Source organism: Cryptotermes secundus, unplaced genomic scaffold, assembly GCF_002891405.2.
Source record: "Cryptotermes secundus unplaced genomic scaffold, Csec_1.0 scaffold428, whole genome shotgun sequence".
Classification (NCBI taxonomy): domain Eukaryota; kingdom Metazoa; phylum Arthropoda; class Insecta; order Blattodea; family Kalotermitidae; genus Cryptotermes; species Cryptotermes secundus.
Window position 1 is genome coordinate 1,673,356 of NW_019720711.1, and position 23,681 is coordinate 1,697,036.

Genomic DNA, 23,681 nt, shown 5'->3' on the forward strand with positions numbered 1-23,681 from the left:
ACTCAAATTCATAGGCACCTCAAAGTCGTAGCATTCAATGTGAATGACATTGCGAGGCAACGCTATGAGCTCAGTAAACAGCTGCAAGACCTGCATTTAGATATAGCCCTGTTTTCAGAGACACATCTGAAACCTCAGGAGAGGTTTATTCCGGATTATTATGTTTATAGAACTGATCGCTACTTGGACAGAAAAGGTGGAACTGCCGTTGCAGTTAGAAAAGGCATTCCACATAACCATGTAGACCTACCAGCTCGTCTCAATAGAAGCGACAGGGGTCTGCATACCAACTGGTAACAGTGAAGCTCTACTTGCAGCTGTTTATAAATCTCCAGGCTGTGACTGGAACAATGTTGACATCATTGAGCTCTTAAGCTTTAGACGAAAATTTATTCTAGAAGGTGATCTGAATGCTAAGCAACCATTTCAGAATAGCGCAGTTTCAAACCCTTCAGGCGAGAAACTAACGGAATTATTTGATTTGAATGAATTTGAAATTTGAGCACCACAATGCCCACTCATTATTCCCCTGGGGAAAATGGTGATGTGCAGTGAACACTTATGTTTTGTTTTCTTGTCTATTAAGAGTCCCATTGTTATAAGTTTATTTACCAAATTATGAATTCTTTGACTACTGGAACTCTTTCATCACAAAATTTACATCAAAATTTTTGCCGACAATTTCCAGCAGATCCGTATTTCATGTAGGTGCCATACAGAAATACAGTTTGCTCTAAAGTATAGTGAACCTTGTTGTGCCACACTGCTAATTGTTAACTGGGAACAAATGTCTCATGGCGCTGATAATTACTGCCTATTCCTCACAAATCATAAACAAACTCCCATAAATTAACCACACTGCCTGCCCTGTAACATAATACTATGCAGAGGTCTACAAGTTAATTATTTTCCTTCATTCCAAACGTTATCAGTCATCACGCATGCTGAGTCACTGACAAAAATCGTATGCGCTTTGCAGCTGTCAATACATTGACGTCGGTGAAGTGCAGAGCTGTGAATATGTCTAGTTATTAAAAATATTCCCTGTACATAATTAGAAGTTATGGGATGGAAGTGACATTATGTATTTCAACAATGAAAAAAATGAGCATTTTTGCAAATTTTATAAAACTCTTCTCACATCAAGGTTGCACTGTAGTGAGAAGCATATTCCAATTTGAAAGGAGACTGAAGTTAATGAGGACGATTCATGAGATGACAGGAATATGTGGAAATGAGACCATAGGGATGAAATGGGAGGAAGTTGAAATTGAGTACCTGTAAGATATGGACACACTGTCCACAGACAGTGACAAACATATGACACTGAGTTACAGTTGACTACAACGGAAGTTACCAGAAATACAGCATCCTCAGGTTGCATCTAGAGACAATCTCTAGATAGTGTCAAACGCCAGGGACTAGACACGGAGTGCTGACTGGTAATTGGATTTACTGAAGACTTCAAACTCATAGCTACAAATAATTATAGCATTATCACTAATGAACAAATGTAATAAATCACCAAAGCACAAGCTGTCTCCATGTGTTACAGCCTTCACTAGTTGTTGCTCAGTTACGGCGCCAAAAAATGAAGATTCTTCTCCTCTTGTGCTTACGTTGTTGCTGGCTGGCTACCATGTCACAACTAACTGTCTCAAATGTCAACTCTCAAACTACTAAGTACCTGATGTCCTAGTTACATAAGACTCAGCATGGACAACATAAAAATGTCACCTCCAACAGCTCTTCTAGTGTTGCATTTTATTCCTTGCATAGCAATGGCTCATTTGTTTAATGACATAAGAGTGTGTTTACTGCACTACTGCCTAGAAACAAATGACATCATTCGGTCATGTCACAATATGCAAAGTAGCCACATATATGGGAACCTGGACAAAGAAATGAGAAATATTTTGTAAATTTCTAATTTTCAACAACTAGATGTTCATTTTATCAACACTCTATCGCTGGTTTCAACCGAGATAAGCGGAGAAAACAGAAGGTACGTCCACTTCTTCCAACAACAAAAACTGAAGACTTAGTTCAGAATATGTATTCTTCAAAGTTTGTACATATGGTATGACTTTTACATTAATCATTATTGGTATAAAAATTACACCAGTTTCATGGACACAAAATGAGTTTATGACAAAATAACAATGATTCAGTGCTACAAGTAGCAGTTTCCTTCAAAGTTTCTCATAGAGACTTCTTCAAAATTACATAGAATTAAAGGTCATGCAAAATATTATGAAGATTCAATGTGATCCATTCTCTCATACAACCTCATGATGTGGTTCTTAACCAATTAGACTTCACCCTGACCATTATCTTTTCTTGTATATTCTATGTGATTTGTGTAAATATTTCAAAGGCAGAAAAATGCCTAATCAATAACAGTGCCACATACATTTTGTATGCTGTGTATCTAACATCAGTGACTTTGTTGAAGCTTCAAGCTGCAAGACAAACTACAGTATTTCAGAATAAAAAATATATTTCTAAAATTATTTATTTATGAAGTTCTTACCATTTAAAACAACCACTCTACATCCAGGTTGAAATGTAATGTACATAAAATGAAACTGTTTTGCTGGTAAAGTTATCAGAAAGAATACAAAACTGAAATAAGCCTGAACAGGCAATCTGATGAATACCTCAGTGACTGTGCTTACAAGATTTGAAAAGAAAGACTCTCCTATTAGATACAAGAATATGTATATAAAGATGAGTCATGAATGCTTTAAATGAAACATTGCAGGCTATAAGTATGCACCTAAATACTCGACACGTCCTTCTGTGAGTTGTAACTTGATGAAAACAGACATATTACTGAGGTATCAGTCACTGTCCAAGAAACAATCAAAACGATGGCAAGTTTTGTTCGCATTATACATAATTTTCTAGTAACTGAAATTTCACACTGATGCACAGTTATATCTGAAGCAATGTCATGTGAAGTAACTGGTCTATTTCATAGCTATGAGTATTCAAAAGGCCAAAGTTCGAATATTAAAAGTCTAATACCACTGACTGTTTAGTGGTAAGCCTAGCGTCAGCCTGTCTACTTCCAGCTGCAAACTGGAATTTGTTTGCCAAATATGTTGGTAAGAGCAAACAAGGTGATTTATTATGCATCTATAAAATTTCTAGTAGATTAGAAAGTCAAAAAATTGTAAGAATACAGCATACCAAAACTAAGATCACAACAGAATAAAATATTAGGAACATAAGGATAACATAATACATTAACATAATTTCATTATTCTCTACATACAGATTTCATAGTCCTTTTACATCATTATCCTTAAACATCCTGTGCCATTTGCTGAGATGTATTAACCTCGTGCTTCTGAATTCTGTATGAATAGTAGCAGCATGCTGAAAATAGAATTTAGTGACTTTCTGATGACATAATGTCTATGTTCAAATATTAGACGGACTGTATGATAAGAATAGTCTTTGGCGGGGGTGGGGGGTATTTTTTAAGGAAGTTAACTTGCATGCTTATCATCTCTGAGCCAGACATCTAAATGCAGACGATGTGTTTCCATCAACATCTTTGAAAACTTGCTCCAGCAGGGGTTCTCAAATTCACTGCTTTACTTTTTTACAATTCTTACTCTGAATAAGATATAGAGACATAATATGACTCTCACACTCAGTATGGGCACTGCTATTTCTTGGTTATGTGCAACTTTCTAATAAAATGGGTTCCAGAACTCTGCTACAACACTGTGAAGGCTGAATTACTGTTAAATACCTGAATAAATTCATAGTGTGATATAAGCAGTAAAATACAATATGGTTTCAGTTAGTCACATGGAACAATAGGATAGTGTACTATAGTTCTTCAGCACAATTCATCAGACTGGGTGCTGCTGGCTATGCTCAACCATGCTGTAACTTATACCTGGAAAATCCAAAGCTAAAAGTGAACACTAATGACGCAGTGAAACACGAAATCAGTACTTGTTTCTGCAATAATCACATACAGACCAAGGAATATTTTTTTCCAAATTTCCATTTTCAAAATTAATATTTCACTGGCAGTCTATAATTTTTATGGGAAAAATGGAATTTCACTGCTCATTTCTCCCCTAATTCACACCCCTTAAGAACTTATGGCAGGTGACGTGACATGTAGCTCCTCTCCGGAGATATCCATGTTTTAAAAAACTGTACAGTCATACAGTACTTCACATAAAACTACTTCACACATTACAGAAACTATGAACAGCAAAAGAAAAATTCTTTGTGCCTGTTATCATTGATACTATCACTAAAAAGTATGTCATGTATTGTGTCTTTACAGGAAGAAAACAGTGGATTTTAAAATAGCCACCTTTATATCTATACATAAAACATGGTACCACCTGTAGATTTTTGTTATGAAAGTGACAATGCAGCATGGAAGGGTTTACTTATTCTGCTGCGTCTGCTGTCCAGCCCCCGTGCCTGTATTACCATAGTTGTAATTGCTCTGCCCATAGCCTTGCCAAGTTCCCTGCTGTGGATAACCAGCATATGTGCCATCTGTTCCGGTCTAAACACACAGAGAATTATGTACTTTAATAAACAGCATAAAACTATGGCCATCTCTGTTTCATCAAACCAATCTGTCCTTTCACTGACACATCCAACAAAGAACAGTATGCTCTGAATATGTTTCTTCCTGAAACCCTCTGTGACCTTAACTTCCAAAACAAGAAACATGAACTGTTACATCGAAACCCACACTGATGATCCCCAATAATTTCATCTACATATGGACTTAACCTTGAGAAAAGGATATGGGATAAAATTTTGCATGAAGTTGGTAGCAGTGATATCCCCCGATAATTACTACAGTCAGTTTCATCACCCTTCTTGTGAACTGGTACAATAATATATTCCTTCTACTGATCAGGAAATACTTCCTTATGTAAAACAGAATTATTTAGCTTATGGATCTCAGACCATAACGTTTCACCTCCTTGAATTAGTTCTGCCAGAATTTGATCACTACCCGGCAATTTTACTTTTTCAACTTTGCAATAGCAATTCCAACCTCAAAAGGGCTAGGCTCAGGTACTAACAGCTCAGCTGTATGTATTTCTATCTGTTTAACATCCCTGACTATGTGCATTTAATAGCTGTGAGAAGTAGTGCTTCCATCTATCAAAATGTTGTGGGAATCTGCAAGCAGATCACAATTCTCATCCTTCACTAAGTTACTTATAGGTTGGTAATGCCTCTTAAAGTGATTTATTCCTCTGTACAGGTCTCTTAATGTTTTTGTTCTTACTGTTCATTGCAAGCTCATCAATTCTGTCCTTCAGATATTCCCCCTTTTTGTTCCTGAAATGCCTGCTGGCTTCACACATTATATTGTTCAGATTATCCCCATTTATTTTGCTTTGATCCTGTAACCACTGCAGTTTGGCTTGTTTCCTTTGATCTAATAATTCTGAGCAACCTTTGCTGAACCATGGCTTTTGCTTCTTCAATTCATGACAACTTAAGACTCTCCTTGGCTGAAATTTTGATCCTCTCTCTAATAGTTTACCAAGTTCTATTAATATCCACCCCAGTGTCCAAGTTTCCCAAAGCTGCGAACCTATTTGAGATTTAAACACGATACTGTCTTTACCCTCTACCTCATTTAATTTCTTGAGATTGAATCTTTCCATATGAACTCTGTGCATTATTTGTTTACTCACTGCCAGTCTCTCCCTAACCTTTGCCACCACCAGGTAGTGGTCAGTATCACAATCTGCAGCCCTGAACAATCGGACAACAAGTATTTGAATGCCATCTCCTATCTATCAAAATATCGTCAGCTTGGTTGTGAGTCTTGCCATAGGATCCTTAACCAAAATTAATCTCCAGAGGAGAATTTGGAATGTAAATCCACTAAAATCCACTGTACTGCAGGGCTGATGGCCAGATTTAACCCATCATGCTGGCAGCCTCAGTTACATCATTCAAATAATAATGGCATGAGCCATGTATATGGATAGTGCACAACCCCATTAATGCGCGTAAGTGAGCATCAATTTGTTTCCATCTATTTATGATGGCTCCTCATAGTGCATGTGTCCCTTGTTCCTATCCCCCTTCCTACTACTATGCTCTCTTAGCACAGGTTGGCTTTGAGACGGAGCATCACTTGCCTATGGAGCACTGTATGCAGAGGGATTGGTTGCATCTGTTCTTATTTGTGAATTAAAATTATTCTAATAATATATTGGTCTGTTTCCAGATGCTTCAACTTTTGATAATTTGAGCAGCAATGTTTACTAAATATACATCATATACAGTTCACGGTGCCTGGAGGCACAGGTGGCAGCCCAAGTATGCACTTGCTAACAGTAGACACAAAATCAGCACTGCACTACCACATCTATGAGGAAGATCAAACCAGCTACAGTATTAGACTTTAAATAGGCTATAGTTTCCAAAGCACACCTTCATTTTTTCAGTCAAAGACTCACATAAGGGCAACATGACACTGCCTAATAAATATATCATGTGGTAGAGAAACAAGTGAAAAATGGGGAACATTTTGAAATAATCTAGCGATAAATAATGGTGTCATTACGAAAAAGTGGGGTGAATGTTTCTGGTTCTCATGATAGTGTTTCTTCTGTGTGAAACTCTGAAGACAAAACTGAAGAAGAAATACAGTATACTCCTGATTATCTGTGTGATTGAAGGGAAAAGGTAAACAAATAACTGAAAAACATGGTCAATCCAACATATTTTATGAACATTTGGAAATGTACACACAGATTCCTGTTCATTTAATTATTTTTAAAACTGTTAAGACTTATGAAGAAAGAGTACTGAACATAAAATGTGTTTCATTCTTCTGTACGATTTATGCTTGAAACGATTTTTGTCCCAATAAATATTCAATGAGTTTCACTTGAGATATGCACAAAAACACAAGTAGGTCGTCATGTAAAGTGCTCATTAAAATTGTCCAGTCTGAAATAAAACTGAAATGGTTTGATGATCATTCTCAAAATTATCCAGTATCTTGCAGTCAATCTGTGCGTGGATAATCAGGAATCATTAAAGTGTACAACACAAGAATAAAAGGACCTAGACTGGAACAAAGAAGTTATTAACAATGAGGAAAAGCTGACGATTCTCAGTCCTTAAAAATCCAGTTCTGTGGAAACTGCGATTCCATAAAGTCTGTCTCCGGTTTTCAAGCTACATTTTAATGATTCAATGATGGATACAATAGCCACTAACAAACAAGCCACTGTGCCACAAAATTCACAGACAAAAATGAACTAAAGCCAACATCATGTGTTCTCAACTGGACAGACAATGACAGTGATAAACTTAGTGATTTTTGGTATCCAGAAGCTTGTGTGACTGTATGAAATGCTTAAAATAAAATATTTTGGTAAAATTGTTTTCTGAAACACCTGTTTTCCACAACTTTATATCATTCATGACTACATATTTTGTGGACAATGATGAATTTGAAAATTTGGAAGGAAAGAAGCAACTATTCAAAACTGATATGTTTCCAAAACACCTGTGCAGCAAATTTATCAGCCTCTACAGTCTGAAGCACACACATCCCTTGGCTAATTCCTGACTCTGTGAAAAAAGAGAGTAAGATTCAAGCAGTACATTCCCTTTGTACTTCATGCATTGGACGTCTGTGAAAATGTATTATACACAGTGGAAATATGTACAACAGATCAAACAAGCAGCTAACGGTCTAAACACAAGTGAAATTATAATTTCACTTGTGTTTAGACCGTTAGCTGCTTGACAATAATTATTGTCAAGTTGGCAAAACTACTATTTGCCCAAGAACAAATATGAATGGAAAACTACTATAAATATGTCAATTCTGCATCTTTCTAAAAACACAAATTAATATCTTTCCATGTCCCAGCCATCATACTTCCGCAAGAAGCAGGAGAGAGATGCGTTCAGAACCCAGTTGCCATCAAAAAACTAAAAAAAATCCAAGAACTGAGGGTGTTATGATTTGATTAAGTTAACATTTTTTTTTTTATAATTTCATTCAAATCATTCTTGAGAACATGAGGCAAAGCCACAGCAAAAATGGTTTCATGATGAATAAGGCAGTGATCAAATTTTACTTCCTGATTAACATCCCACACTTTTGCCATGAAACCTCTCATTTTACCTGTCAACGACAACCCCCATCTCTGAAGACACTAATACGATACTTCAATTACAATCCATTTACACCAAGATACTTATCAGTAACACGATGCTTCTCATCAACACAGCGGATTGCTCTTAAATTCCTCGAAGAAAACGAAGTTGCTTGTTATTATATCTATATCTCTTATCAAATGTCGTAGATAAGTTCACTGTGATCATTAATATCAGTAGACCTATTGATCTAAATGAAGAATTTGTTTGGGTTCAGTTTTTTCCTCAAAATTACACTGACACCACTTGACATAATACTAACATGGCGACTGGTGGCATCAATGAATAGAGGAATTTCAGATATTTTGCTTGCAGCTTCTGGAACCAGAATGACTTTCACCACCTCTTTGCATACAGGCATTAATAATGTTTCAGCTCTTGTGTGTGGTATTACTGCTTTCATGGTAAGTTCAGTAACTTCATAACTAGCTTCCTGGACCTTTTCTGATGTTCATACTGATGAAACAATAAACTTCATCTGTTTCTATCTTGTTGCAATCAGCAAAGAAAATAAGTTATATCCTTGTAAGCCCAAGAAACATGTTTTAATGTGAAAATGTCTTCAGCTTGCTTGGAACCACAGCAATATTACAAAGTTTTTTCCATACACAAGATATTCAAAGCCTGAACAAGTTGCACTGCCACGCCAGAAAAAACAGAAAGACAAGCAATTATCATTATACTTTTTTTTCCCTTGGCACTACAGCCCCAGTGGGCCTAGGCCTACCTCCATGAACTTCTCCGTTCACTTCGGTTTTTCTAGATCTTAGACATACAGTAGGACTCCTTCGGGGGGTGATCAGCTCGTCGCAAGCCCTCTACATGTACACAAACACAGAAAAACACACACACACAAACTAAACATCCATGCCCTAGACCGCTCGGCTACCATGACTGGCCTATCCTTATACTGCCAAACATTATTTCTGGTTTTCCTTTTCATGGCTCATTACTTCCACTTTCAGTAGAGGCCCTACTTAGTGAAACATATCTTATATTGTATTTGTCCATGATGCGAACTGATGCTTGAATGGGCAATGAGATAAATTAAAATTATAAATATCTGACCACCACTTTTCAGTTTTCTCAAACCAGCACATACAGCTGTGAGAAAGCTTAAAAACTGTAGAGATGAATTGAGGCACAAATTCACAACAGTGAAATTATGTAGTGGCACTACTGCTGTAAGCAACAGATTGTTATCGTCATGCCCAGCTGGAAATACTTCAAAGGACCCATCACAGAATCACAATCCAACTAGGCTTTAACTGACATGTAGGTCCTATATTAGTAAAAATGGAAATGATGTGGTATACAGAAGCGTACGTCACACTAAAGATGAAGAACCATAGAGGCAAATATGAAAACAAATTCATAAGCAAACAAAACGATTTGCTAGGAGAGAGGTATTGTGCCACCCTTGAAGTTTTAATTGCAAGGTCACAGACCTAGCCTACAATAAACTAGCAGCAAATGCCTATGAAAAGCCTCCTTGAATGACATGCAAAGAATCACAGACCAACACACGAGGCCTTACATATACTATCAGAAAACAGTGTTGGGTGAAGATGAGCAAGAGCAGGTACTTCAAACATGAAGGACTTGTCATAAATGTATAATCCAACAACATAACAAATTGTTCATGTATCAGTAATAACAGAAGTGGATGCACAGTCAACACAAAAATGTAAAAGCCAAAAACTGGAACAAATGATTAACATTTCAGATTCAATAACTTCATATGGGACAGAAATTTATATTTCACTGGAAATGATAGCCTGATATCACATGCTAGTGTATGTGGTAAACTAATTATCGCTGTAAACATGACAAATGTGTATTTTGTTGGTGAATGGGGAAGGTGGTAGTAATAAGAGACAAGTGGTCATTCACATCATCCTCTATAAACTCAAAATTTCCTTCAAAAGTGTTCCCAGCATGTGTTACTTCTGTAACCAAAGTTCTAATCAAATTGTTGCCAGAACACCTTCAAATGCCTCTAGTTGATTACTGAACCACTTCTGGACCCATGTTTATTTAAACCATTTTCACTGTTTGGGCTACAGTACTCACTCACGCTCCGATTTTCTGTTCTAACTTCTGGGACACTCTATATATACCTTATAACAAACAGAAGGAGGCTAAAAAGTGCAGTCAACAAGAATTGCTTCTCTTGCTTCTCTCAGACCACTGTGGTTGTGAAGCACTGTGGTTCTTTATAGCCACACTTAAACAACTTCTTACCTGTCCCCATCCCTGTGTTCCAGTGCCATAAGCCTGGTTGTTGTAATACTGCTGAGTCCAATTGGCATAACCGCCTCCGTTCCCATAACCTTGTTGGCCATACCCCTGTTGAGGATAGTTTTGTCCATAGTTGGCTTGCTGGCCATATCCTAAGAGAAGTAAAACTCATTCTTAATGCATAATAATTTACTATAGCTTCATATAATTAATCTTCAGCTGGGAAAGCATAGTCGGTATAGCGAATGACTATGGGCTGGATGATGGAAGGGTCGCAGTTCAAATCCAGGTAGGGTCAAGAATTTTCTCTTCTCCATGTCGTCCATACCGGCTTTGTGGTCCACCCAGCCTTCTATATAATGGGTACTGGGGGCCCTTTGCTTGGGTGTAAAGTGGCCGGGGTGTGAAGATGACCACTCACCGCCAACTAAGGCTGAGGTCAAGAAAATGTGGCTCTATACATCAACTCCCCATATGACTTCATCGCATAGTCCTTAATTAGTTAAGTATAGGGACAACTTTACCTTTTTTTATAATAATGCAAATGCTGCCAAATGGGCCTAGACCTGTTTCCATAACATTCATTGATGATGAAGAAAGCAGTCTTCTGGGATTTGGCGCCGTGTATATGTGTGCCAAAACCCAGAAGACCGCTTTCTTCATAGTCACCGCCGTGAAAGCCTCAAATCTTACATCTATTGATGATGCCTTACAAAAATTTGCAGCAGATGCACATCTTCCCACCTGCAACTTTACTGCCTTCTGCAACAGCCTACAACTGAACAAGGGTTGCTTTCTTCTATGGGAAAGATATTGTGTCAATGTTTAGTGACTTCCACTCAGTAATACGCAAGTGTATGATTGAGAATTCAACGATAAATTTCATAATATCGGAAACGGGGCTCCAATTCTTACTACTAAACAATCCCTTATCACATGCAATTTCCACACATTGAACGAACAGGTGATGAATGTTTTTGCTCAACCTTCATGTTAAATTCAGCATAGGGTACAAACCTCCCTGCTAAGTTCATCTTTATTACATTAAAGCCTATGTATGAATTTGAAATAAAAAAAATGTTAACACAAATTATCAAGACCTGGACAAACTGATGAACATAATTTCACATTCAGAGCATCAAATTCTGTGAATTTACAGCCAAAAATTCTACCAACATGAATAAACAACTGTCCTAGCAAGTAAAATTAGTTCAAATGAAACCAGATTAATCTTTCTACGACAAGAATATTGCATTCATAATTCCACACAGTTCTTCATGATCCAAAAATGGTGACAAAATGCCAAGGTCTGGCTTCTCCTACCAATAAATTATATTCTGATATTGTTAAAGAGAATAAAATAAGTCTGACCTAAAGCATCAAAACTATCCCCCCCCCCAAAGCTTTTTATAACAAAAGCACTTCACCTTTCCAACCCTGTTGTTGGTAGTTCTGCTGTGTCCAGCCTTGTTGGTTGTAGCCCTGGGGTCCCCAGTTTCCACCACCAGTACCTCCCCAGTTGCCACCGCCACCACTGCCGCCACCACTACTGCCACCGCCACCTCCGCTGCCACTGCCACCACCACCTCCTCCGCCTCCCTGATTGTAACCTCCCCAGTTTCCCTTTAACAACATTTTTGCAATATGTTTTAACCTCAAACCACTTTCAGTATCCTTTATGGCTTGCATACCACTGATGTGATACACGTGCTCTTCTAGGAATGAATGAGCTAAGAAACAGATATCTTCACAAAAAAGCAAAAATCATACATAAATAAAAATAGCTCATTAAAGAAAAAAATGTATCATTCAATACATTTACTTGTAAGTATAAGAAATCATAACTATATAAACTTCAACAAACATGTGGAGAGATGACATAATGCTTAGCAACCTTTCACTATCATTACAGAATTCTGAATACAGAGTAAACAGGACACTAGAAAATTAGCCTGTATCAGGGTGACAGTTAAGAAGGGTGCAAATATGCATCTTTCTAAAGATAACAATGTCTATTAATAATTCAAAAGGTGCTTTAGTAGAAAATCAAAAGAATGGATAAGAACAGATTAATGATATTCTGCCACTGCTGATTCCTTCTGGTCAATATGGCACACACAAATAATGTACGTAAGACTTTCATTTTAAACTAAGAAACAGGAAGCAAAATTCAATTATCAACTTAGAGAATGCAAAACAGACATCAACTATAACAACTTGATTATGATCTTGTAAGAGAATGGACTGCCAATAAAGAGAATGATATTTGAGGTCTAACCAGTTTATACGCCTGTCTCATTTTGTGACAGAAAAGATGAAAACAAAATAAACAAGACCTCAACAATCTTTCACAGCCCACTAAAATGTCATGTAAAATGTGTTCAAATGCGCACAAAGACTGAAGCTGTTTAAAAAAAGTTTAATAATTTATCACCCCTGATCGGAATAATTCAACTAAAATGACTTAATACAATTCTATACTCTGAAATATAAAGAGGTTATAATGTTCTTGGATGAACTCAATTTGAATACCCATACCTTTCCTCCAGACTGCTGATTACGACTGCCTCCTGAAGGGCGGTTACGATCAAAGCCTCTATTGCCATGGGAGTCACCTACCCGACCACCACCACCACCACTGCCGCCGCGACCTCCTCTCCATCCGCCACCACCCCCTCCACTACCACCTCCTCCTGTTCCACCACTTCGGAAACCACTATGAGGCTGATTTCTAGAATGAAGAAGAAAACAGAACACAATTTTCTTTTCATGCATCCTGTTATTATATACAGTTGCAATCTGTATTCCCAACAGAACAGAAAAAATACACTGTTACGATCAGCCACCAGCCAAACAATTAATGTAAATAATACTACATCTATGTAAGTTTTGAGGTTTTCACGGCGATGACTATGAAGAAAGTCGTCTCCTGGGTTTAGGCGCCGTGTATTCTTCGTTTTGGCCTATGTTTCGGAGGAACGTGAATTCCAATGAATTCCAAGCCATTCACCTGCTCTGAAGATGGAGGCGATACGTTCCTTAGAAACGTCGGCCAAAACGAAGAATACACGGCACCTAAACCCAGAAGACGACATTCTTAATATTACATCTATACCACGGGCCTCCAAGCAGTTTACTATATGTATACAAGTGTAGAATATACCATTATGTCTGTGGGAATATAACAAAGTTGCAACAACTGACTTCATGATATGCAATATCACATGAAGAGTTTTTAACCATAATTTACTCCATAACTTTCGTTTTATAATAAATTTATAATTCATTGTATTTTTATTTTTATACCATGTATTTTATAATGTAAGAGTTATCAAGTATCCAGCTTTACTGTCACAATGAAATGCAGTTCAATAGTTGTGAATATAGTAATCACGTGTTTGCCTGATGATAGCTTTAAAAGCTGAAACATGTAGCTAAGGTAATTTTAACCTTGACCATTATGTTTTTGTGTTACGACGGACTCCAATAAAGAACTGTATAACATAACACGCTTTAAGAATCAATCAGTATGCTGTGCCCAAGAGTAAACAGTGAAAGAACGGGACATACATGCCTATTTTGTAATCCTTTACTGACGAATGCTTATTTTATACCTTATGAAGAACAGGATTTCCAATTCCATCATGATTCTCTCCAGGCTTTCAAAAGTAGCTTTGGTCTCAATGACAAACACATCTTTTTGTGGTCAACAGACAATTTATTACCACTGAACAAGGAAATCCAGACCATATGCTCTGCCTTAAAACTTAAGACATATACATTAACATTCACAAAAATAATTCATCTTTCTGCAGCTCCTCTACTGAATGCATTTCGAGTCACAGATATAACTGCCTGAAATACCGAGGGGACAAATATCTCTGCACTCCTGACACATTTCCAAACTCCTCTGCATACAACATATTGTGACTGACTCATGAAAAACCTGGTATGTGACAACATTCATGACTATTATCAATACTTTCCCACTGCATAAAATTATTCCTCAACACCTTTCTGGTTCAGAGAAATTTTACAACTAAGGCCCTACAATCAACAAGATTTCAACTGAAACAATTTCAATGAATATGGATGCTAAAGAAAGTTCTGGAAAGACAGCTAGATGCTTAACTTGATGTGATATCAATACACTCCAGGTGGTGCTCCAAATCTATATGAACCATATGAATTACTTTCAGTAAAAGTGCACACTGCAATTCTAACTTCGCTTATCATCCATTCCCATGATAGTGGCACCATATTCATCTTTTTCTGTCCTTGCACTGATACAGAAATACTTTGGTGGCAGTAAATCAATATGCTTCCATCACTCAGACCTATGTCTGAACCCATCCAGGCATCTTAAGCAAGCACCCCTTGACATACGTTGATATGACATGATACTTGGTACATTTGGTCAAAAATTGCTATCCAAGGCCTTCATACAAAAGAGCATGCACAAATCATACATCTGTTACCTGTAAGCTTATTCTCAACTGGAGAAATGTTGCCTTGGCAACTACTATTTCAATTTCTGTTGATCTGTCTTATTCTTATCTTTCCTCGAACTTACACACCTAATTGCACATATATTTCTGAGCACTGTACCTTAGTGAGTATACGCACTTGAAACAGGAAGATGCTATTTGTGCTATGTCAAATGCATGATGCTTGAAGCTCTATCAAAAATGTTATGAACACGAACACAGACAGACAAAAACAACGAACACTGAATAAAGATAATCACAATAAAGGAAATAAATACAGAACAGTTCCTGCTCAAAATGTAGTGCTATTATGTTACTGGAAGCATTTCAAATGATCACGTTAACAAAATCATTTAACCTTTATAATTCTTATGTAGGACTTTCAGAACAAATGTACATGTTACATGTTCTGTGCATTTGGTACAAGAGTTCTATCTACAACTTAATACTGTAGCTGTTCATACGGCGAGTCTGTTCCATTCATAATGTATGACACGTAGCCGCTCGCTGACCGTACAGTTGCCACGACTGTTGCTTGAGCTTGGTTCTTCGTCTCAGGGATACGGGTGCTTCAGATATGGGAGTGGAACACACTTCAGAGTTAATAAATCATGGGGTCTCCAGAACACCCCTTGTATTATTGTTTACATTAATATTGCTTAGTGCGATATTACATAATACACTAGTCCTCCAAGCTAGCCCTTCCATCTCTCTTAACTTCTGGCACTGGCCACACCAGTTCGCTCCCAGCTCGCTGACTGTACACACTCGCTAACCCCAACTGTCTCTCATTTCTCTCTTCAGCGTTTTCTTTTCAACTACTGTCCACCTCTGCTCCCTATCACTGACTGTACTCCCATTCTCTGTTCAGCGGCTTCATTCAACTACTCTACACCTCTGCTCGCTGTCACGAACTGTAATACCATTATCTCTTCTGCGGCTCTTTTCAACTGCTGTATACCACCATTCCCAATCACTCATCGACTGTCTCTTTCATACAAGTTCCACAGTGGCAATAAAATAAAACAAAAATAATGAAGGATAGCTGTCTTATCATAATTCCTTTTAGATCACCAAAGGCACACTAGCAGGGAATCAAGACCCCTCAGTGCCAGTCCCGTACAATGTCAACCCGAGGATTTATAACTAGCAGCGAACTGGCCACGCAAAAGACAATAGTGACACCCTCAGCCTAAGGATGACAAGCTGGTTTACGACTACACAGTCCAGGGATGGCATCTCGCTAGAAGAGCAGCTACCATGGGGAGATAAGGCACAAACAGGTCATAGCCCAATTACATAATTTCCACTAAGGTACGTATGGATACAGACAGTATTAATCAATATACGAAAAAAACAGAATATGAGTATAAACACTAAACGGAAGGAAGCATTCAAAATAAAAAATTTCTGTCAGTATAACAAAAATGTATCATCCAAAGGTGGGAGAAAAGGCAATCCCCAAAACTCTGCATGGAAGCAGAAGTAGTCACTATTCAACCAGGATGTGGTTGCCCTATTTGTCAATATTACACTACACAGTAGCTATAGCGTATCACTTGCACATCACCTTAGAAGCCCTGGCCACCATACACACCAGCATGACTATGCTGGAAACTTTACACCGCTGGAGCGGTCTCTATTGTGTCCATGCTAGTGGCAGGAAACAAGCAGAAACTGACAGAAAAGTTACATTTGTGTATATACAGTACAGTACAGTACAGTACACAATCAGTATATAATTATGTACCTGTCTCTCCAGCCACCACCTCCACCCCCACCTCCTCCTCCTCTTGGGAGCCAGCCACCACTGCGGTTCCTGTTATCTGGTCCACCTATTGTTAAAACATTGCAGTAACAATGAGACGAAAGTTTTCCAACACACAAAGTGGATTTCAACAGGAGGGTACAGACAAAATCACACTCCACACATAGCTCACTCTGAGAAGCGAAGCTGTTAGAAGTGCCAGTGATAACAGCAACATTTCCACATCTATGAGAGCTGGGATAGCTCAGTCAGAAAAGTGACAGGCTATGATTGGGGTCTGATTCCCAAAAGTGGAAACAGATTATACTCTTCTCCACATCATGAACACGGGCTCTGGAGCCCACTTACCCTCCTATCCAATTATAGTTCTGGGGAGTCTTTCCCCCCACAGTAAAGTGGCAGGTGAGTGAAGCTGTGAGGCTGACCACTCACATCCATCTAGTACTGATGTTGAGAATGGTGGAGCTATACCTCCACTTTCACATACGTATTCAAGGCATAGTGCTTCATTAACCTTTATCGGCCGGGCCATTTAAATTCTGGTAATGGCCGCGGGCCGGAGTTAATTTAAATGCCCTCCATTGTAGAGTAATAAAAACTGTAATCATGTTACTGAAAATGCTGTGATTTCTACAATTTTTGTGATAAACGAACGAAATAAACGCTAATTTTATCTAGAAAGAATATAGAATCAGATATTGTAATTTACAGATTTTAGAACCTGTAAAAATTGTTACATTGATTCCAAAAAAATTTTTCCTCAATTTTAAGTGTCTGTCCACAAAAATGCATAAAGCTTCTGCACAATACGTTTCTGCAGTATAAATGCATGGTGCTGACTCACTGTCTGTGTTTATCTGGCAACAGGAGAGGATGTTTACCTGTCAGCTTCTTGTATACACGAGTGTGGGCAGTTCTTATCCTTATGAAACTATGCCTGTTTATACACATATGTCAGGCTATCCACACAGAGGCACTCTTCTTGGAATATCCCCCCAGTGCCCCTTGTGTTCTTGTCCCTTCAGAATGGATTGTACCGCATTCTGAATGGTGTAATTTACGAGCGGCCTCTCAATTTCGGCTTCTTCAATGCGAAATGGGGCCATGGTGCATAGTTGAAATTGCGATGTTTTATAAACGTTAGGAATAGAGGAGACCACTCGCCATCACTGGCCTACTTCCTGCTAATATGAGACTAATGTTGCGTGTGTGAGCTTCACATGGAAAACAGAGTCAATTACAGACAAAGTGCATGAATTGCGACGTCGGACTCTGCATTCAGTGACATGCAACATTCAGTCAGATGACGCAGGAGGGAAGACAGTCTACTTATAAAGCGGCTGTCCAAAAATAATGTAAGTAAAACAAGAATTTCTATCTTAAAATTAGATTTTAAAACACTGTGTGCATGCGTGGACTGCGAGTCACCATACGGTGTCTTTCGGCCACTCAGCTTTACTTTAAATGTCTCCATATGGTGTCTTTCAGCTCATAAAGGTTAATTAAGCACAGGGACAAATTTACCTAAAATGTTAACACTGAAAAGAGCACTCATGCTTTGAATTATTATACCTCATGACATAATTTCCATACAGTAATTCTACAACAGAACATATATAAGACAAACAATGAACACAATAATTCTACTATTATACCTCTTGGTCTGTATCCTCCTCGGAATGAGGACCTGTCCCTTCCATCACGGTTGTCATTTCGATGGCGTTTCTGTGACTGTCCATACCCCGCATCTCGCCCTTCTTTGTTGTACTTGTCTACCAAGAGGTGGGAATCTGCCTCCGACAGTTCAATGTATAATACTTCGTTGAATATGTCACCCACCTCTGGCAGCATGAAATTGGCTGCAACAGCACAATTGCTGAATAAACATCACTTAATGTATTTCAAAACACACATTCTTAGATTCTTGAAGCATATAATCACTGATAAAGGTAGTACAAAATTAGACTTAAAACCAGATGCTTTAATATTTATGATATAAGAATGAGTATCTAGAACTGAAGCAGCTTTTCAATGCACAGTGCAACGATTTAACCATTATCTTTCTTCTTGTTTTTCGCACATTTAGAAATTTGAAATATTAGTTTCTTAGTGTGTAAAACCAGGAAGAGCAGCTTGTATGTGAATGTGCACATTTTAAGAACTTGGACTGTCTGATTTTGGATTTCACGTTAGTCACAGTAACGCTCATCTGGTCACAGAACAGATAAGGTAACTCTGCCAGAGAGGTTGGATCCAGTGGACGTTCAAAAACCATGCTCAAGCAGATGCCATGGATGCTAGACACATGAGTGCGATTCTGACATCACTGAGTACTCTTGCAAGTACACGGTGCCCCAACTGAGATGATCAGCGCAGGGAGGTTGCAATTATAGAAAGGGTTACAAAATTATGATTATTAATGAGGACCAAATTAATGAAAGATGTACAGTAGGGTGGGGTGGAAATACTGTAAATTAAAAGCAGTGTGGCCCCATAACCATGACCTTGTTATTCGAAACCTTATAACATACCGATGTGTAACTCCTGCAGACAATATTAAAATAGATCAAATTAATGGTCTGGTGGCAGTAACCATGCAGAGAAACTACACACTTGTTTGTGCAATGGTTCACTGGGATAGTAAGCAGTAGCACCACTGATATTCGATCTCTCCCTGCTTGCTGTTAAGAAGTGATGGTAGTGATGCCATAACACACAGTACACAAACATATCATAATTATGTAGAGTATTATCTTATGGGATATAACACCGTACAGTCCGCTGAAAACCAACTGATGTTTCAGAGGAATATATTGCCTCCATCTTCAGGGTAGAAGAATAAGCCAAGAAAGATAGTAGCATGAAAGCAGACTTTCAACAGACTACATGGCGTTATATCCCAAAATATAGTACAATTCATAACCACCGGTGTGAGACCTCAGTTCCTACATATCACAATTAATCTGCTACAACAAACTGTGTCAAAATGGATATAGAATGTGACTATTATAATGTGAATCTATTACGGATGCAGGAAAAATGTGCATATTTCATCATCATAAATTAATAACTCCAATATCTTCAGCTAGTTTCATAATACATTCCATATGAATTATATATCATTCAAGAATCCAAGTGTGTGTGTGATTTAGCCCATGATCCAAAATCACTGTTCAATATGGACAACAGAAACTGCAAACTAAAGAGTGAAATTATAAACAAGCAGTGCTGTAAGTGAGCCACAATGAAGTGCAGGAATTAACGACTGTTCCTTGTATATAGCTTAACATCAGCCTGAAACATTTTTGAAAAGTCACTGTTCCTGACAGTGGAATTTTAGTTTACTACAAAATGAGTTTTAAACAAGGAGAAACCAGGGCTGCCTCTATATCACTTCATTTTATTTACAGGCACTAATAAAAATAATGCATCTAAATTATGTTTACAGGGATAAAACTTAACTGAGCTGACAATACTGATGAATATATAAATATTTCTTACTATGAATTAACACTTCTTAAGCACTAATATGGGATTAACATGTAGTTATGTATATAACATATGTTGTACAACATATTCTCTACTTATAAATGACAAGTGTAATTATATTAAATAAATATTAATGCAGCTGCATTCATGTCATTTAATTATACATGGTTTATTTCTTATGCAGTCAGACATTACGTGGAAAATGAACATGAATACATGAAAGTACGATACTGTATAAGACTATTACAAAATTAATGTCTACTATAACGCAGTGAATCTAACCTTGTTAAAGTGACTGGATATCATAATGAACACAAACAACAGCATCTGTACGTAAAACTAAGAGCTACAAAACTGGTATTTATTTCAGTGAACACTCCAATAATAACTGTAAATAATATAACTCCTAAACTTCACAGTCAACTGGTGGCTGAAACTATAACTGTACCAAACTGTACGTTAAAATCCGGCTTAATATAAAAATTAATAAGTATATATTCTGAAATAGGTGACAAAAAATCCTTGGTATTTTTTAGCGTCTCAAATACAACTACTCAGAAAAGTGGTACAGATATGTCCAAAAATCTACAAATATATCATGTGTAATAATGGATTCATTTAATTGAAACTGTACTTCCACTTTCACGTTGGAAAGCAGCATATATTGTAAATTTACAAAAAAGATAACATTCACCTGTAACAACCAAGCAAACTGATTGAAGTGGTAATACTTCTGACATATTCAGAAAGTGCTTGGTTTGAATGTGGGACAGGAAACTACCCTAATGTATTTATTGTTGTTTTCTTCTCCTTCCAAGCAAACAGTACCTTAAATCAGGCCACAACCACTTCCTTCCACATCCTTTCCAAATTACTATTCACCTTCACTTATCATTCAACACACTACAGCCTGAGTTAGTGACAGTGTTATTAAATAAACTACAAAGAAAGATGACAGATATATATTGGACACATGGTATATGATATCTGACACTTGGCCCTGGTACCTCCTTGCACATATTTGTTTGCACATTTAACATCTACTGTGCAGATTGAGAATTATTTATGCAGTATGTATTCATTGGTCTTAAAATTTTCAATACACTTTCAGCACTGACCGCCGGGGGGGGGGGCAAAACAATCAGAGAATGTCAAAGCATACAGTGTTCAACCAAGTACAAGTGAAATGTACAGGAGTTACTAGGATGGGGACAGAAACAAGTATGACTGAAAAGAATGGTAATACAATATACTAGGCTGCCTTAATGCACAACTACTAGGTATATATGTAAGAGAAAAGAGCAAAATTCAACCTGGCCTTTGCATGAAGTATTACGGAAGACTGGTCCATTTAGTTACCTTTCATCTCTAGGACAGCAGAGTCTGGAACATCTTTGCCTTCCAGCTTCTCCCGTTTTTCAACACGCCTCTTGAACTCCTCGTCTGTTGGTACAATTACTACTGCTCGCCGTATGAAGCCCTCAAAACCCCTCATTTTGCGTCTTTGGGCCGATGGATAGACATTGGTCTGTGTAATGTATAGGGTTGCAGACATGATTAAGATTCCATGCTGGGGTCACCAGGACCCCATCTTCATATCCTTCATATACATTGTTAGCATCAACTCTGTAATGACAAGGGCTCAATACATGGGTTTAGTAGCTGGTAAGTGTGTCTCCCTTCCCACCCCATCTACCCGATACTCACCTCTAAGTTGAAACATCCAGAAGCCTGTCTTGGGAACAAATGTGCATGTTACAATTCTTATTCTACTAGTTAAATTCTGTCTGATACAGAATAATTAGTTTGGCTTTCTCCACATCTGGATTCTTGCTTCAAATATAGTTTCTCAACTATCTCAAATGTCTTCACTGACTGACAATGTACACTAATCCTTATATCACAGATCTGTGCAACCTATGCTATTTTTCTTCTATAATATTGTCCTGTTATGTAAAAATACACTCTCTGATTCTAAGTACCTACTCGTTTGTGTAGCAGTGCCTACACATTACCTAGCACTTACACAGCATGTTCATGGCGCCAAATTCAACTTGTTCTCATAACATGGTCACTATAGCACTGGGAAAATAATCCTGTGTTTACACCACCAAAGTTCCACTTCTTGGTCCCATGTCTAAGTATAAGGTTTGACATAAACTCCACACTCTGAGGCTTTATAATTATCATAACCTCAGTATAGATATACAAAATTAGAATAATCTGCACATTTCTGAAATCTAGTATCTACATAGTACTCCTCTCACACAGTGCCATTCAATATCGTTCTGCAGTAAATTTATTACTTCTAAACTGGTGCTGCATATCTGTGCTTTGGATGAAGGAAATCTAGCGTTTACATAAAGTAATACTAGAACTTACCTTTCAATCTACAGTTAATTCCCATATAGCCTGATGTTCCTTTTGAAAGTAAGTGGAACTTACCTCAGTTTATTTGCTGACTTACCTTGTCATCTTAGTGTATGGATCCAACTTTCTACTTACCACAATGTGTGACCTCCTTGGAACTGAAAATTAAGCTGCACAGTGATTAAACACTCACCTTTCCTTAAAACACCAACACATTTTCAAAACCGGTACAAGTCAAACAATATTTTGATACAACCTAGCATGAGCACGAAGAGGCATGCTTTCGAACACTGTACTTCTCAACAATACACTGTTTTACAGATACGAGAAAAACCACTCAAAAGGGGGTTGCAGCTTTTAAATAAACTGCAATACTCGACCCATTCTGACTCTAGAGCTCAACTGCTACAACACCAATACACCTGCCTTTAAATTTGGATATCTTCCTATGCACACATGCACAAAACCCCTTAAAATTTTCTATCACTCTTTAAATACACACTATTTAAGCAAGTAATTAACAACGAAACATACACAAAACCCCAGATATATGACTACACAGTTCCTACCAATCTCCTATAACCACTATAATGATCTACAGAATGTATTATGCATCTCATGTAAGAACTTAAATAGACACACGTATTATCACGTGTTATTAGAATACAAAATTTACTATTCAGAAAACAAATACAGTACCTTACTTGGTGTCAGTTAACAAATATGCAGTAAAATAACTGCTGAAATGTGTAACACAAATTAATTTCAGAGGCCATACATACAAAAGAAAACACTTTCAGTGGCATAATACCAATTTAGCTGTTGACTTTACAATCAACATATCCCGTATAATTTGTCTAAAAGTGAGGTTAAAATACTTTAATCATAATCCTGCCTGCTTACTAACATTAAAATGCAGAGTGGTCACTTTTGGAAAGAGATGATTACAGGGCAAACATACTTATTACTACCTCTCATGCCTCTCAGGAAAGCCAAAGAGCTGTCCCAAAACAATTACTGTATGAACTCAAAATGACACAACTTTAAGCCAATCATTTACAATTTACAATTTCTAGAAATATCACTACAAGGACCACTACTTTATATTATTTTCTGGGTTGTGATAA

At 37.5% G+C, this 23,681-nt stretch overlaps 1 protein-coding gene across 1 annotated transcript in view; it reads right to left on the reverse strand.

The window, feature by feature from the left end:
- Positions 1-2,040: 2,040 nt before the first annotated feature.
- LOC111871843 (heterogeneous nuclear ribonucleoprotein U-like protein 1) overlaps positions 2,041-23,681 on the reverse strand; it is a 59,780-nt gene continuing 38,139 nt past the window's right edge. Inside the window, exons 11-17 of the mRNA XM_023865218.2 lie at positions 21,544-21,712; positions 18,351-18,554; positions 16,678-16,762; positions 12,979-13,171; positions 11,868-12,063; positions 10,444-10,592; positions 2,041-4,549 (exon numbers count right to left, since the gene is read on the reverse strand). Coding sequence (XP_023720986.1) covers positions 4,424-4,549; positions 10,444-10,592; positions 11,868-12,063; positions 12,979-13,171; positions 16,678-16,762; positions 18,351-18,554; positions 21,544-21,712 — 1,122 coding nt within the window. The 3' untranslated portion in view covers positions 2,041-4,423. The remainder of the gene's footprint in view (positions 4,550-10,443; positions 10,593-11,867; positions 12,064-12,978; positions 13,172-16,677; positions 16,763-18,350; positions 18,555-21,543; positions 21,713-23,681) is intronic.